Below are 15844 nucleotides of genomic sequence, written 5' to 3'. Positions count from 1 at the left end.
CAACCCAAAAACCCAAGCATACATAGCCCTTTCCTGTCACATTCATATACTATGGGGAAGCAAGAAGACCCAAACATGCTTTTCTTTGTTTTTACTTTGTAGCTCCTCTTTACATGGAGAAGTCTCAGTACTGCAACCCCAAGCATTCAAAACACTTGTTAGGCCTTTAATCATAAAGTCACATGTGCAGGATTGGGACTATATCTTGAAAAGTGATTACTCTTAAAGGGACATAGAGGTCATGGTGGTGACTGGCTGAACATGGGCTCTCAGTGCTAAGAGGCTAACATAATCCTTGGTTGCATAAGCAGAGGAATGTAGTGTAGGGGTAGGTAGGTGTTTTTTGTCACTGCATACAGCATCAGTGAGACCATTACTGGAATACTGTGCCCAGTTTTGGAATCCACACATCAAGATTGGAAAGAGTTTAGAAATGAGGTACAAGAATTATTCTGGATCTGGAAAATCTCTTACATGATGGAAGAAGCTCCAATATATTTAGTTTATCCAAGAGAAGGTAAAGAGGTGACATGATCACTGTCGTTAGTATCTATGTGAGGAAAGAATTTCTGATAGAGGAAGGCCCTTCAATCTTGCAGAAAAATGCATTACAAAATCCAGTGGCTGGAAGCTGAGAAGTTGCACAAATTCAGATTAGAAATAAAGTGCAAAATTTTAATGGTGAGGGTGATCAGCCACTGGAACAGTTTACCTTGCGATGTGGTGGATTCTCTGTCACTTGGAACCTTTAAATCAAGATTGCCTTTCTTTCTAAAAGATGTGCTGTAGCTCAGCTACAATTTAGGGCTTGATGCAGAAAGTGCTGGATGAAATTCTCTGGCCTGTTATGCAAGAAATCAGACTAGATGAAATGGTCCCTTATAGCCTTGAAAATATATGAAAAATAATAAAATTTTGGGTCTCTCTGCCTTTTTATGGTTCACTTTTTCAAGTCTCCTCTTCTGCAACCATGAGAGCTAGAAAATATATATTTTTTTTTTTAAATAATGAAAGCTGCTGATTGTGTAACTGCCGGTCCCTAGTAGCTGGAGCTGTAAGAAAAACACCGAACATCAAGAGTTGGCAACACTGATGGGGAAACAGGATATGGAAGGAGGATAGCACCAGTGCCCTTTTCCTGGTCTATTTTGAAGGTTTTCCTTTTAGGACCAGCTCTTTCTTCCCTTCCCCACCCCGCTCCCCCACAAAAATCTCAGGTTCAGATAATCAAGTGGTCAGGGCCAACAATTGGGGCCAGGTTTTCTAGAGAGTTCATCCAAATATGCTGAACTCTCTTGAAAATCCAGCTATTTGTTTTAGTACTTAAATGGGAGCTATGTTCTTTGGAAAGTGAGCCTTTCTCAAAATTCTGCCCTAATGCAGAGAGGAGCACAGGTTCTGCCTTCCCTCCTTGCCATAAAAAGACTTGGATATAATGGCAAAGACTGTTTCGCTTCTTCAAGCACATTACTAAAAATTGCCACCAACCACTATGGTTGAAGTGTCACCTAGGCTTGAGTCTTGCTTCTGTGCTGTGTAGAAAAAGCTCTTTGTGTGATCTCTGTTGCTTTGAAAGAAAACCAAGCCATGAAGCAGCTGTGTTTGTGGAGTACTTGCCCTGCTCGAAGCCCTTCCCGCAGCAGCTGTTGTAATTCTGTAGGCTTATTTAGGTTTAGGGTATTACTGAATTTAAATAAACAGGAGCTGAATTCCCTGCCTGGTGACAAGGACCAGCTTCTTTCTAGAGTAAGACAGAGAGGTTACAGTGTGACAGGTGTTGTGTTGCGGTGCAGATTTAGGCCACCACACCCAGAGCTGCAATTTCATGCCTGGGAAGAGATCGCTTTATATGTTTCCAATGCACACCTCCCTAGGACAGTCAGTTGACAGCTGTTCTGGATGTAGGTATCTGGGTGTGGGCATGTCCTACTGCAGAACATTGCAGCATGCCCTGCTGCCACCAAGTTGTTTTCTCACGTTTCCCCAAAAGTAGAGTAAGGGCTAGTCTGTGCTATATGGTGCAGCTGCAGCATGTCTGGTGAAGATGCTCTTTGCCAGCGGTCACCAACCCATAGATCACGATCAACTGGTCAATCCTGGAGCCTCCAGCAGTCAATTGCGATCTCCAGTCACTAAAAGTCGGGCGGTGAAGTGGGGCTAAGGCAGGCTCCCTGCCTTCCGCGGCCTCCCACTGCTCCCAGAAGCGGCCAGCATGCCTCTGCAGCCCCTGGGGGGTGGCAGGAGTCTCCATGCACTGCTCCTGCCTTCAAGAACCACCCCCGCAGCTCCCATTGGCTGGGAACAGGGAACTGTGGTCAATGGGGGCTGTAGGGGTGGTGCTGCCAGGGCAGGCAGGGAGCCTGCCTTAGCCCCGCTGTGCTGGCGACCAGGAGCTGCCCAAGGTAAGTGCTGCCTGGTGGGAGCCCACACCCCAGCCCTGAGCCTCCTCCTGGAGCCACCACCTCAAATCCCTCCTGCACCCCAAACCTTCAGCCCTGAGCCCTCTCCCGGAGCCAGCACCCCGTACCCCCTCCTGCACCCCAACCCCCTTCCCCAGCCTTTAGCCCCCTGCTGGAGCCTCCATCCCAAACCCCCTCCTCCACCTCAGCCCCCTCCCAGAGTTTGCACCCCTCACCCCCTCCTGCACCCCAAACCTCCAGCCCGGAGCCCTCTCCCAGAGCCAGCACCCCAACCCCCTGCCCCAGGCTCCACCTAAAACCCCCTCCCACACTCTGAACCCCTCAGCCCAGAGCCTGCACCCCCTCCCAAACCCCTGCTCCAGCCCAGTGAAAGTGAGTGAGAGCGAGCGACGGAGGGTAGGGGGGATAGAGTGAGCAGGATGGGGCCTCGGGAAAGGGGTGGGGGAGATCATGGGTTGGACTTAAATTCAAAAAGTGATCTCGTGCATAAAAAGGTTGGAGACTACTGCTCTGTGCTGATGGGAGAGAGATCTCCCATCAACATAATAAATCCACCTCCGTGAGCGGTGGTAGCTTCTCCACTCTTCACAAAGGTGCTTAGGTCGGTGTAATTTACGTCACTCAGGGAGATGGCTTATTCACACCCCTGAGCAATGTAAGTGGTAATGTAGACCTGGCCTAAATCTCTAAACATCATAACTGCTGCTCCTGCTCTGGGATGATTCAAGGCCCTGGAGATGCATTCCATACGAAAGTTTGTAACGAGAAATAACCATGATACATAACTGAGCCAGATGGCACTTACAGGAGGACTTCAAAATATAAACATGCAGGAGATCCCACCTTGGCACTGACTGGCATGCCTGCCTTATTACTGGGAAAAATTGATTTGTTTTCCTATTGCAACGCACGTATGTGAGAGCTCGTTTCTTCAGGTTTGGTCTAATTTTTTGCAGCTCAGCAAGGTCCCTAAACAGCAAATAAAATAATAATATTGCTTTATTTATCAGTCTTAGAAGTAGACACCTTCTGGCTTTATGATCTACGAACAATTGTGGCATTGTACAAAGTGCTGGGAATAACTCCCCTAGAGTTTGAGGGACTGTGATGCAGTTAGGATGCTGAAGAATGAGAAATAATATGGAAGTGAGTGGAGATCAGTATCCTGTGGGTTGTGTGTGTTAGAGGTTGGGGGCATTATTAATCTATATTAATCTCCCCTTTTCTAGCTAGTAGACGGGACCGAGGTGTATACAATTCAGAGGTGTAGAGAAAGGTGGTGAACACAAAGTTTGACATGGAAACTCGTTGGAAAATACGATCGTGAAAGAGTGGGCAGTGGGGGAGTTAAAGACAGACACCTTTATGCAAAGGGTAATTAATGTGTAGGGAAGACCTGCTCCCAAAGGCAGCAAGAAAAGCTGCAGCAATGGCCATGTTTCTTTTGGTTTAAAAGCTAGTTATTAAGGGCTTTTCTACATGGGGAAATTTACTGGCATAACTATAGTGATATACTTATAACTACCTGTATGGGCCCTCTTATTCTGGAATTAAAGTGCTTTTACCAGTGTGTGACATACTGGTATAAATATACTGGTAAACTTCCCTATGTAGGCAAGCCTTGATGGGGTAACACTAAAGGCAGCAGAGCAGATGAGCTCTTTCACAGCCTCATTGCATCCCAGTGTACTGTTGTGGAAAGCCAAATAAATTATTGAATAATTAACATTTTCTTCCATTTCCTAGATCCAGAGGCCAAAATATTTGGTGCCAGGGGCTTCTCAAAGCAATGTTCTTCTCTTCCTTCCTTCTTCCCCTAGTCCAGTTTCAACAAGATGTTTTGTTTGTTTTTTCTTCCCTCCCCCCCCCCCCTTTCAGCTGCCCAACATGTTTGGTGATCTTCGTTCCACGTTCATTGCTCTGATGATTGGCTCCTACGCGTCTTCGGCTGTCACTTTTCCTGGAATCAAGGTGAGGATGTGGAATCCTGAGCTCTGACAAATTTGGCTCCTCAATTCTGAGGTTGCTGTCTTAGACTCCATGCTGCATGATGGTAATTAGAAAGGGTGGTGCTAACCTGGGATATATGAGACCTATGTTCATTTCCCTGCTGTGCCGCAGACTTCCTGTGTGACCTTGGGCAAGACATTTTAAATGGGGATAATAGACCTTTCCTACCTGACCTGAGTGTTGGGAGGATAAATACATTAAAGATTTTGAGATGCTCAGATAGGTCTATAAACTGGCCAGGATGGTTTTTAGAAGTTCTGAGATGTTTTCAGTGAAAAGTGTACAAGTCATAGGATTATAGTGGTGTTAAAGAAACAAAAGCATTTTCCATCTTTAGTGATATAAGTAATCTCTGGAGTTGAAAAATATAAATTTGAAATCCTGGAATCCATGGGACCGACTGTAATAAAATATCAACTTTTGATTATTATCTGGAGGTGGCTGTCCACCTTCAGATAGTGATAAGACTAATTAGAGAGTTTCGTGGAGAGCTCTGAAAGGGAAGGACAGCCAATAAGTCTGTGCTATTTAATACATTGGTACTGGTGCTCACTGACAAAGATTCATCCGCAGAGGCAAAATTAATACGGTTTAGCTTCTATAAATCCAAGACTCTTATGGGTCCAGACAGTAGGTCAGACCAAGTTATACCAACCATGCAGCAAAGTTCCTAATGGGCTTCCTAAGAAGATCTAGATGTAACTTCTCAAATGACTGCACATTAACTCCTCGCTTAACGTTGTAGTTATGTTCCTGAAAAATGCTACTTTAAGCAAAACAATGTTAAGCGAATCCAATTTCCCCACAAGAATTAATGTAAATAGGGGGAGTTAGGTTCCAGGGAAATTTTTTTTTTGCCAGACAAAAGACAGACAGACACACACACACACACACACAGAGAGTATAAGTTTTAAACAAACAATTTAATACTGTACACGGCAATGATGATTGCTGAAGCTTGGTTGAGGTGGCGAAGTCGGAGGGTGAGATATTTTCCAGGGAATGCCTTGCTGCTAAATGATAAATTGGCACTTGGCTGAGCCCTCAAGGGTTAACGTGTTGTTGTTAATCTAGCCTCACGCTCTACAAGGCAGCATGAATGGAGGGAGAGGAAACAGCATGGCAGAGAGAGACAGAGACACACTCTGTGAGAGAGAGAGAGAGAGAGATGCGCATTGCCCCTCTAAGTACATTGCCTATTTAAGTAGATCAGCAAGTTGAAATAGCAACTGTTGCCAGCCAACTCCCTCCGTCCTGAGCCCTGTCATGTCCCCTCCACTTCTCTGTGGAGATAAGGTACAGGAGTGGGGAGGAAGGGGATACCCTGACATTAGCACACCACTTCTCTCTCCTCTCCCCTCTCCGCCCCTCGCACACAGCAAGCAGGAGGCTCCCAGGGGAGCAGCTCCAAGGCAGAGGAAAGGAGCAGCACAGGGCAGTGGGGGAGGGACAGCTGCACTGCCTGGCAATTGCTAGCCTGCTGGGCGGTTGCCACACAGGGAACTTAGAGGGCTGCCGGTCCACCCTGGTTCTAAGCCCCCACCATCCAACTCCAACGGGCTGCTCTTTCTGCAAGCAGTGGACAAAGGAGGTGGCTGCCAAACAATGTTATAAGGGAGCATTGCGCAACTTTAAATGAGTGTGTTCTCTAATTGATCAGCAACATACAACAAAACAACCTTAACCGGGACGACTTCAAGTGAGGAGTTATTGTATTGTTTCTGACAGAGCTGGGTATCAATTTCAGCAGCAGCTCCTTTTTTTCTTGTAACTGATGTCTTGTATACATAAATTTGTGCAAAAAGAAAAGGAGTACTTGTGGCACCTTAGAGACTAACCAATGTATTTGAGCATGAGCTTTCGTGAGCTACAGCTCACTTCATCGGATGCATACCGTGGAAACTGCAGCAGACTTTATATACACATATATAAAATTGTACATAAATTTTATATATATGTGTATATAAAGTCTGCTGCAGTTTCCACGGTATGCATCCGATGAAGTGAGCTGTAGCTCACGAAAGCTCATGCTCAAATACATTGGTTAGTCTCTAAGGTGCCACAAGTACTCCTTTTCTTTTTGCGAAGACAGACTAACACGGCTGTTACTCTGAAACCTGTCATAAATTTGTGCAAAACTTTTGTTGTGCTTACATGATGTCACAGAATTCCTTCCTTCATTAGATGTCACCTTGCAACCCTGTTTTTAAATGCCACATGCTTTCCCCTCCACCTTCTTCCTGAATCCACTTCAGCAAACATTAGAGTGTAGGATATTTTATGTGCTAATGATATTATTCTGTTGTGAATTCCAGGTTATATATGATTTTGGTGTCTCTTTCATCCTCATTCTGATTGTCTGGGCATCCTGTGCAGGGCTAGTTTTCTTCAACTGTTTCTTCAACTGGCCACTGGAGCCATTCCCAGGACCAGAAGACATGGACTACACGTAAGTGTCTCCTTCTGCTCTTAGGAATGTAGAAATTGCTGGACTGGATCAGTCATGGAGTCCAATCTCCGAGAAAGGCTAGCATCAGCTGCTTCAGAGGAAGATACATTGTATTCCTAATCTTAAATATTTATGGTTGACTTCTAGCTAGTGAGACTCTGGATATTCAGGGAGGACAGTGTGTTCCAGCCTCTCGGACTCACTACAGCAAACACCCTTCTAGCAGCAACTTCGTTTCTCTACTGAGGCCGTTCCAGCTCTGGCACCTTTGATGTGGCAATAAAGCAGAGAGAGAGAGAGAGAGAGGTTTCTCTTTGGTAATTGGATCTCAGGCTCTTTGGGATTTTATAGGTTCAAATCAATGTCTGGAAATCCATAGTCAACCTTCCTGCATCCTGTGACTCCAATATCCTTAGATCAGTCCATGTATCTCAGCCCTGCTTTGCAGCTCTTACTCTCTTTTTTTCTTTTTTTTCCCCCTCCTCTCTTCTGCCACACAGAGTGAAGATCAAGTTCAGCTGGCTGGGATTTGACCACAAAATTACAGGGAAACAGTTTTACAAGCAGGTGACCACAGTGGGACGTCGTCTGAGTGTGGGGAGCTCCATGAAGAACTCCAAGGAGCTGGCAGCTCAAGAGGGAAACAAACTCTGTCTATCAACAGTGGACCTGGAAGTGAAGTGTCAAGCAGACGATGCAGGTATTGTCTCTGGATTTGTACATGTGTCATTCACCCTAGTGCAAAGGGCCAGGACAAGGTCAGTGCACCACTTAACTCCTCAAAATAGGAGCTAAGCAATACTTAGGCCTTGTGCAGGCCCTTACATGTGGTGAATTTAACCCGTGTGTGCAACACATCATTGTCCAGATAAGTATATATTGAGACCACATAAACCCCCCCAGATGCATGGACGGACCTTGATGGCATATGTTGCTGCCCTGGCAGATGTCTGGGTGCTGGTGAACATTACATAGACAGTACATAAAGTATGAACTGCTATAGCTAAAGACTGACGTGCTAAATTCTTACAGCTATTCGTCGTTGTCCTCCTCACATCATCCCTTTTTTAGGGAGTCCCTTCTGTAGAAGTTAGTCACTGGTGCTGAACTCCCCACTGGACTGTCCCTAGAGTATTGTGTTTATGTAATGTAGCCAGTAGAAGACTATGGATCTAAACAATCCAAAGTCTGTTCTGATGTCCTATATGTTTAATAGCCATTACCAGAGGCTGCCTCATTCAGAGACTCTCCTGTTTCCTCTGCAGCATCTCCGTCCTTTATGCACAGTGTCTTCAGCCCCATTTTGCTACTCAGCCTCATCACCATGTGCGTCACTCAGCTGCGGCTCATTTTCTACATGGGGGCCATGAACAACATCCTGGGATTCCTTGTGGAGGGAGACCTGGAGACAGGTAGATTAATACCAAGAATTCTCACCTCTTCCCTTGAAACAGGGAAATGACCCTGACCGTTCACCTACCAGGGATGTTGGTTTCTTATTAGTCACCAGATGCCATTCTGTTTATCTGCCTGTCACCAGCTCAGTGGTCCGAGTGTAACCGACAGCTGCTGTCATGGTCTGATGGGTGGCTGGAAAATGCTAAAAGCAGAGGGGCAACAAGATGTCAAATAAGAAGGTGCACGCTCAAATATCAAGTTATTTTCAGCCAAGCTTTTATTAAATACTTTCCATGTCGTGTCCTTAAACAGGGGTTACCAAGTTTGGCAGGACAGGGAGGGCCATAACAAAAATCTGTTCCACTGGGTATTTTTTATCATGAGCAAGCACAAAATACAGAGCAGCTGAGTTCAACTGCAGATAGTTTTAAAAGTAGATTGGATTTTTTTTTTCCCTTTCTGTAACTCATTCCAAAGCACTGAGGGGAAATGATGTCATGATAGCCTTGTGCATACTGTTGTGTGTCTGGGAGGCTGACTGGCAGCTTCTGTTCTGGGATTTGTTTGTGTCTGATTCAGTGAAGGAAGCCAACAGGAAAGAGTACATTTAGTTTACAGTTTACTTATAAAAGTACCCTGAATTGCAAAACAAAATATAGCTCAATTTTGTCTTGTGCAGTAAGATCTGGTTTGGACTTGTTAAATCTGGAATTTTGTGAAGCTGATAAATCAAGAGGCACTCTTTCAAAAACAATCATGAGGCACTAGGGGAGGAGAGGAGAATAAATTCAAGAATTTCCAAATGCCCCGGCATTCCATGAATTGCTTTGTTTCTTCAGTCCAGTGCTTGACAGACTGTAGCATTTGGCTCTCTCTCTCTTCTGGCTCAAGAGGCAACATAGACATTAAACTCTAAATAGTACAAATCCCAGGGTTGGATGCCTTTCCCAAAATGGGTTCCATGCTTCTCACTCACTTAACACTTCTTCTTTCACTTCACTGCATCCGATGAAGTGAGCTGTAGCTCACGAAAGCTTATGCTCAAATAAATTTGTTAGTCTCTATGGTGCCACAAGTACTCCTTTTCTTTTTGTGAATACAGACTAACATGGCTGCTACTCTGAAACCTTCTTTCACTGTTACTCTCCTCCATTTTGCTTGTTTTACTGCTTGAGGTTAGTTCTAGTTTTATTTTTAGTCCCAACTTTTTTTTTGTTTTTTTTTAAAAGCACAAGTGTTAAGTTTTTTGTGACAATTTCTAATTTATTCTCTTGGTACAACTCTTACTTGGACCCCATAATAGTTCAAGTGAACAGATAAAACTCTAAAATGCTGAGAAATGGGTTGTGTCTCATAGACCTGGTATCTGTTTATGTGCCACCGTCTGGATTTCTCCTGTGGTGCAGCCTGGACCCAGTGTGCTAGCTGCTGTCTTAGAGTTTCCATAGTATCTGGAAAACAGTAGGGTTGTCCAAAGTCTTAGTATTGTCTGGGTTGTGTCTGCTTGGCTCACATGAAGAGCTCTGAGAAGGATGCAGAGGTGTAGAAATGTGCTTTAGGGCAGTGGTTCTCAAAGCCGGTCCGCTGCTTGTTCAGGGAAAGCCCCTGGCGGGCCGGACCGGTTTGTTTACCTGCCGCATCTGCAGGTTCGGCCAATTGCGGCTCCCGCTGGCCGCAGTTCACCGCTCCAGACCAATGGGGGCTGTGGGGAAGCAGCGTGGGCCAAGGGACGTGCTGGCCGCCCTTCCTTTAGCCCCCATTGGCCTGGAGCGGCGAACCGCGGCCAGCAGGAGCCGCGATTGGCCAAACCTGCGGACGCGGCAGGTAAACAAACTGGTCCGGCCCGCCAGGGGCTTTACCTGAACAAGCAGCAGACCCGCTTTGAGAACCAGTGCTTTAGGGCATGGCTACACTTGCAGATGTAGAGCGCTTTCAGTTAAACCCACCTTCGGAGAGCGCAGTAGGGAAAGCGCTGCACTGGTGTGGCCACATCTATGGCACTTGCAGCGACTTTGGGAGTGGGGCTTATGGGCAGCTATCCCACAGATCACCCCTTCCCTTCTGGCTTGTGGGAAGGGTGCGGGGGATGCGGGGCATTCTGGCTCCTGTCCCGATGGGCCGTGATGCATTGGTTCGCATCCCAGGAATCCCTGTGCTTCCGTCCACATTTGGCGCCATCTTTCAACGTTTTTTGTACTGCGCGCCCTGTCTTCCCTTTTGGTCTGCGGGAATGGAGCCTGAACTGCTGAGGAGTATGCTGACGAGTCTTGCCGGCATGTTGCGTTTGGCAGTCGAGTTATTCCTTATGATCCAAAGTGACAGTGAGGTCTCCGACGATGATATTGACTCAAGTAACACATATGACACGAGTTTGATTCTGGCATTCACGGACATGCTCACCACCGTGGAACCCCGCTTTTGGGCTCGGGAACAAGCACTGAGGGGTGGGATCACATCGTCATGCAAGTCTGGGATGGCGAGCAGTGGCTGCAGAACTTTCGGATGAGAAAAGCCACTTTCATGGGACTGTGTGAGGAGCTCGCCCGCACCCTGTGGCGCAAGGACACGAGATTGAGAGCTGCCCTGAAAGTGGAGAAGCGGGTGGCTATTGCAATCTGGGAGCTGGCAACTCCAGACAGCTACCGATCGGTCACTAACCAGTTTGGAGTGGGAAAGTTGATTGTTGGAATCGTGTTGATATAAGTTTGCAGGGCCATTAATCGCATCCTGCTCAGAAGAACTGTGACTCTGGGTAATGTGGATGGCTTTGCACAAATGGGTTTCCCTAACTGCGGAGGGGCGATAGATGAGACACATATTCCAGTTCTGGCACCAGCCCACCTAGCCTCCGAGTATGTTAAATGGAAGGGCTATTTCTCTGTGGTTCTCCAGGTGCTTGTGGATCACCGTGGGCGTTACATTGACATTAACGCAGGCTGGCCAGGAAAGGTGCATGACGCACGCATCTTTTGGAACACTGGCCTGTTCAGGAAGCTGCAAGCCGGGACTTTTTTCCCAGACCAGAAGATCACTGTAGGGGATGTCGAAATGCCCATTGTGATCCTTGGAGACCCCGCTTACCCCTTAATGCCGTGGCCCATGAAACCCTACTCAGGGAGCCTTGACAGCAGCAAGGTGCAGTTCAACAACAGGCTGAGCTGGTGCAGAATGACTGTGGAGTGTGCTGTTGGCCGTTTAAACGGCTGCTGGCACTCTCTGTATGGGAAGCTGGACCTGGCCGATGACACATCCCTGCGGTTATATCCGCGTGCTATACCCTCCATAACATTTGTGAAGGGAAGGGTGAACGATTCACTCAGGCATGAAACTTGGAGGTTCAACATCTGGAGACTGAATTTGAACAGCCAGAGAGCAAAGCTATTAGAGGGGCCCAACGCTGGGCTGCAAGGATTAGGGATGCCTTGAGGGAGCAATTTGTGGCTGAAAGCCACCAGTAATGTCTGGTGCCCTGCATGGGAGTGAAGTGCAGTGGTTCCAATGTTAGTAGGAATCTGTGTTTGCTACATTGACTTGCAGTGTCTGTTTCTTTCTTTCCTGGGCTAAGGTATCTTTTACCTTATGCAATAATGTTTTCAAAGCCAACAAATCCATTTATTGAAAAGAAACACAACTGCTTGGGAAACAGAGAGGGCAAGGGGGTGGGGTGGGGAACGGTACGATCACAGGTTTGCGTATGTCCTGTTATCGTACTCGGCCTTCCTGTCTGGAGTGCTGCGCAATGAGTGCTGTACTGCAGGGTGACAGGGGTTGCGCGCAGAGGGTCAGGGTCGTAGTTTTCAGGGCTGGGTGGTGAAGCTACAGGTGTTGGAGGCAGCTGGTGGCGGTAAGAACCCGGATGTTGGGGAAAGTGGGTTGGAGGTGACCTGGGGGCACAAGGGAAAGAGTTCTGGGACAAGGGCTGTGGGGGAGGGGGCAGGCGCGGTAGGGCTCCACCTGCAGTGCTACGAGCGCCTGGATCAAGTCCGTTTGGCGCTGCATGATGCTCATCAGCCAATCCGTGCTTTGCTGCCAGAGCACAGCGCTTTTCTGTCGGCGCTCCTTATTCTGCTGGCGGATCCTCTTTTCACTGTTCCACCACTCCTGCACTTTTTGATTTTCGTTACTTGAATGCTGCATCACTTCATGCAACATGTCTTCCTTGCTTCTACGTGGCCTCTTTCTGATTCTTTGGAGTCTCTTGGCCGGTGATAACACGGACGGCTGAGATCTCAAGGTTGCATCTGTAAAGGCAAAATGCAACACTTAACAGAGGCAGCATTGTTCACACCAGACAGAGCAATGATTCCCCCGTACTTAAGGGCAAGCACAGTCTACATAATAGCATAATTTGCCCGTCCCAAAGTAAGCGCACATAACCCATGGGAGCCCCGAAATGGTGAGTAAGCACAGGGTCAAACATGACTGACTGTTTCACAGCTGTACTGTCCTCTGGGTTTCTGTGCCTTGGGGAGAGCCAACAGTGGGAGGGGGCCCCTATACCGAACACTATCCCCACATTTTCCACAGGAGTTCGTCCTGGAAGATATCTTGCTGCTGAGAGTGACCTGGGAAGCAAGGGAGGGTCTCCTACTGCAATGTGGCTTCTGCCCTGGCCCATATGCAGCTTGCCTGTGTGCAGCAATGGTCTCCCCACCCCGCACAGCACAGTGGCAGGGACACCTTAGCCTTACTGGGACAAGGACCACAGTGGCTCTCCTGAGAAACCTGTGCAAGCACATTGCCCAAGTTCTGGATGAGACCTTTGAAGAGATCACTGGGGCTGATTACCACGATGTGAGAGAGCACATCAACGCCCTATTCCACATCGAGGCATGCATGCAGCCCTAACCTTCCTCGCCCCAAGAGTCCGCACCGAATAACTTCCTTCCCAAAATAAAAGCTGCTTACCGGGAACCTCCTTTGGTATTTGTCCTTCCCCAAGCAACGGCCGCCACAACTGGCTACCTTCCTCCTGGCTTGAGAACAGCTCCTGGCTACATGCATCTAGGGATGCCAGGGTGTCTTCCTCTGCCTCAGCACCCTCGCTCCTGCTTTGCTCCACCTTCTCCTCCTGCCTTGTTGAACTGGGCTCTGAAGTGTCCATGGTGGTACTTGGAGTGGAGATGGGGTTGCCCCCAAGTATCGCATCCAGCTCTTTGTAGAAATGGCAGGTTGCAGGGGCAGCACCGGAGTGGCTGTTTGCCTCGTGGGCTTTGCGGTAGGCATTCCGCAGCTCCTTCACTTTAATCCTGCACTGCAGTGCGTCCCAGTCATGGCCCCCTTCCATCATGTCCCTTGATATCTGCCCAAAGGTATCATAATTCCTACGGCTGGAGCGCAGCTGGGACTGGACAGCTTCCTCCCCCCCAACGCTGATGAGGTCCAGCACCTCGCAATTCCTCCATACTGGGGATTGCCTGGCGCATGGAGGCATGGTCACCTGGAAAGATTCGCTGAGAGCACTCCACGCCTGGCTGAGCAAACAGGAAGGGGATTTTCAAAATTCCTAGAGAATTTAAAGGGCGAGTCTGATGGTTGGTCACTTGAGGGCAGGGCAGTAGAGTTCAAAGTGATGACCAGAATGGCTAGAACAGGCATTGTGGGACACTTCTGGAGGCCAATCAGAGTGCACTAACAGACCAGGGAGTCCACAGTGGTGCCGCGGTGCTCCAGTGGGGCGCACCAAACATTATTCCACTCGCTGAGGTGGAGTACCCAGAGCGCTCTAGCCACGGAGTCAGAGCGCTCTACGTGCTTTGCCAGTGTGGATGGGTAGTGAGCTAGTGTGCCCAGGGCTCCTTTAATGCGCTCTAACTTGCAAGTGTAGCCAAGCCCTTAAAATCAGAAATGTAGGGCTGGCAGGGATCAGGTGAAATCATCAAGTCCAACCCCTTGCGTAGTGGCAAGACCAAGCAAATCTAGACCATCCCTGACAGGAGTTTGTCCAACCTGTTCTTAAAAACTTCCAGTGATGGGGATTCTACAACTTTACTACCTTGAGAGTTAGAAACCTTTTCCTCATAGCTAACCTAAATCTGTCTTGCTGCAGATTAAGTCCATTACTTCCTGTCCTACCTTCCTTGGACATGGAGAACAATGTATCGCAGTCCTCTTTATAACAGCCCTTAACAGTTTTCAAATATGTTATCAGGTCCCCCTCCATCTTCTTTTCTCAAGACAAAACAGGAACAATTTTTAAAAATCTTTTCCTCATAGGTCAGGTTTTCTAAACCTTTTATCATTTGAGTTCCTCTCCCAGAATTGGACACAGTACTCAGTTGAGACCCCATCAGTGCTGAGTAGAGTGGAACAGTTACCTCTGTGTCTTACATACGATACTCCTGTTAATACACCGAGAATATTAACCTTTTTTTCACAGCTGCATTGCATTGTTGATTCATATTCAATTTGTGATCCACTCTGACCCTCAGATCCTCTTCAGCAGTACTACCACCTAGCTCGTTATTCCCCATTTTGTAATTGTGCATTTGATTTTTTTTTCCCCTTCCTAAGTGGAGTATTTTGCACTTGTTTCTATTGAATTCCATCTTGTTGAATTCAGACCAAATCTCCAATTTGTCAAGATCATTTTGAATTCTAATCCTGTCCTCCAAAGTGTTTACAACCCCTCCCAGCTTGGTGTCCTTTGCAGATGTTTTAAGCACATCCTCCACTCCATTATTCCAAGTGATTGAATGAAAATATTGAATACTACTGGACCCAGGACTGACCTCTGCAGGACTCCCCTAGATATGCCCTCCCAGTTTGACACTGAACCACTGATAAGTAGTGAACCACTACTCTTTCAGTATGGTCTTTCAACAAGTTGTGCACTCACCTTAATTTCATCTAGACCACATTTCCCTAGTTTTTTTGTCATGTGGGTTAGGGGAAGGGCTGGACAAATACATTTATTACTTACCCTTTCCTGCTGCTTTTACATACTGTGGTTTGTTCACAGAACAGACCCTGTAATTGCTCTCAGCTGCACTGAATAATGCAAGGAGAGAGCTGAGTGGCTCAATCGTTGTTCCAAATGTTTTCAGAGTCAAGAGGATGGCCTGAACAGGACTGAGTGTAGGGTAGGCAATGGGAGTAAAATCAGTAAGCTACAATCTGACACTGATACTTCCTGAAAATCCTGCTTCCTGCATAGATTATGCTGACTCAGACCTCACTGTGAAACCTCCCTGCAGCTGGACAGAGCAGTGGGTTCAAAGCTTCTTATGTTCTAAGAGATAAGAGAGCAAAGATGGGTGCAGTGACCTCTTAAGTGACTTGCATGGTCCTCTTGTCCACACCTGTGGTGTCTAAGGCAGGAAATTTGCCTGTCTGTATCATAAAGTGCCATCTTTTCCATGGTGGTATAGAAGTAATTTTAACTATATTGAGGTAGGTTTCAGAGTAGCAGCCATGTTAGTCTGTGTCCGCAAAAAGAAAAGGACTTGTGGCATCTTAGAGAGACTAACAAATTTATTTGAACATAAGCTTTCATGAGCTACAGCTCACTTCATCGGATGCCCCTTACTGAACGTGTGGGCCCCTTACTGAATGAGGGAGGCAACCC

The 15844-nt window shown here is 47.2% G+C and overlaps 2 protein-coding genes and 1 long non-coding RNA gene across 9 annotated transcripts in view; 1 reads left to right on the top strand and 2 right to left on the bottom strand.

The window, feature by feature from the left end:
• The window catches only part of LOC140899780 (uncharacterized), a 57674-nt gene that overhangs the window by 8693 nt on the left and 33137 nt on the right, over window positions 1-15844 (bottom strand). The window contains exons 4-5 of one of the 2 annotated variants that reach the window (XR_012155445.1): window positions 8360-8479; window positions 5367-5575 (exon numbers count right to left, since the gene is read on the bottom strand). This is a non-coding gene — a long non-coding RNA (uncharacterized lncRNA). Of the gene's footprint in view, window positions 1-5366; window positions 5576-8359; window positions 8480-15844 lie in introns of those variants that run through there. The other variant, XR_012155444.1, reaches the window with a different exon arrangement.
• The window catches only part of SLC43A2 (solute carrier family 43 member 2), a 75551-nt gene that overhangs the window by 45249 nt on the left and 14458 nt on the right, over window positions 1-15844 (top strand). For all 6 annotated transcript variants that reach the window (XM_073315822.1, XM_073315819.1, XM_073315821.1 and 3 more), the window contains 4 exons: window positions 4299-4391; window positions 6746-6879; window positions 7380-7579; window positions 8145-8291. In XM_073315822.1, the coding sequence (XP_073171923.1) occupies window positions 4299-4391; window positions 6746-6879; window positions 7380-7579; window positions 8145-8291 (574 nt within the window). The remainder of the gene's footprint in view (window positions 1-4298; window positions 4392-6745; window positions 6880-7379; window positions 7580-8144; window positions 8292-15844) is intronic.
• LOC140899778 (uncharacterized) lies at window positions 10874-14948 on the bottom strand. The gene is made up of 2 exons (XM_073315827.1): window positions 13186-14948; window positions 10874-12518 (listed from the first exon to the last, which is right to left on the bottom strand). The coding sequence occupies exons 1-2, from the start codon at window positions 13709-13711 to the stop codon at window positions 12094-12096; spliced, it is 951 nt and encodes a 316-aa protein (XP_073171928.1). The 5' UTR covers window positions 13712-14948; the 3' UTR covers window positions 10874-12093.

The sequence above is a fragment of the Lepidochelys kempii genome, chromosome 17 (assembly GCF_965140265.1).
Source record: "Lepidochelys kempii isolate rLepKem1 chromosome 17, rLepKem1.hap2, whole genome shotgun sequence".
Lineage (NCBI taxonomy): Eukaryota > Metazoa > Chordata > Testudines > Cheloniidae > Lepidochelys > Lepidochelys kempii.
Note: the sequence above shows the minus strand (reverse complement) of the source record. Positions and strands in the feature narration are given on the sequence as shown.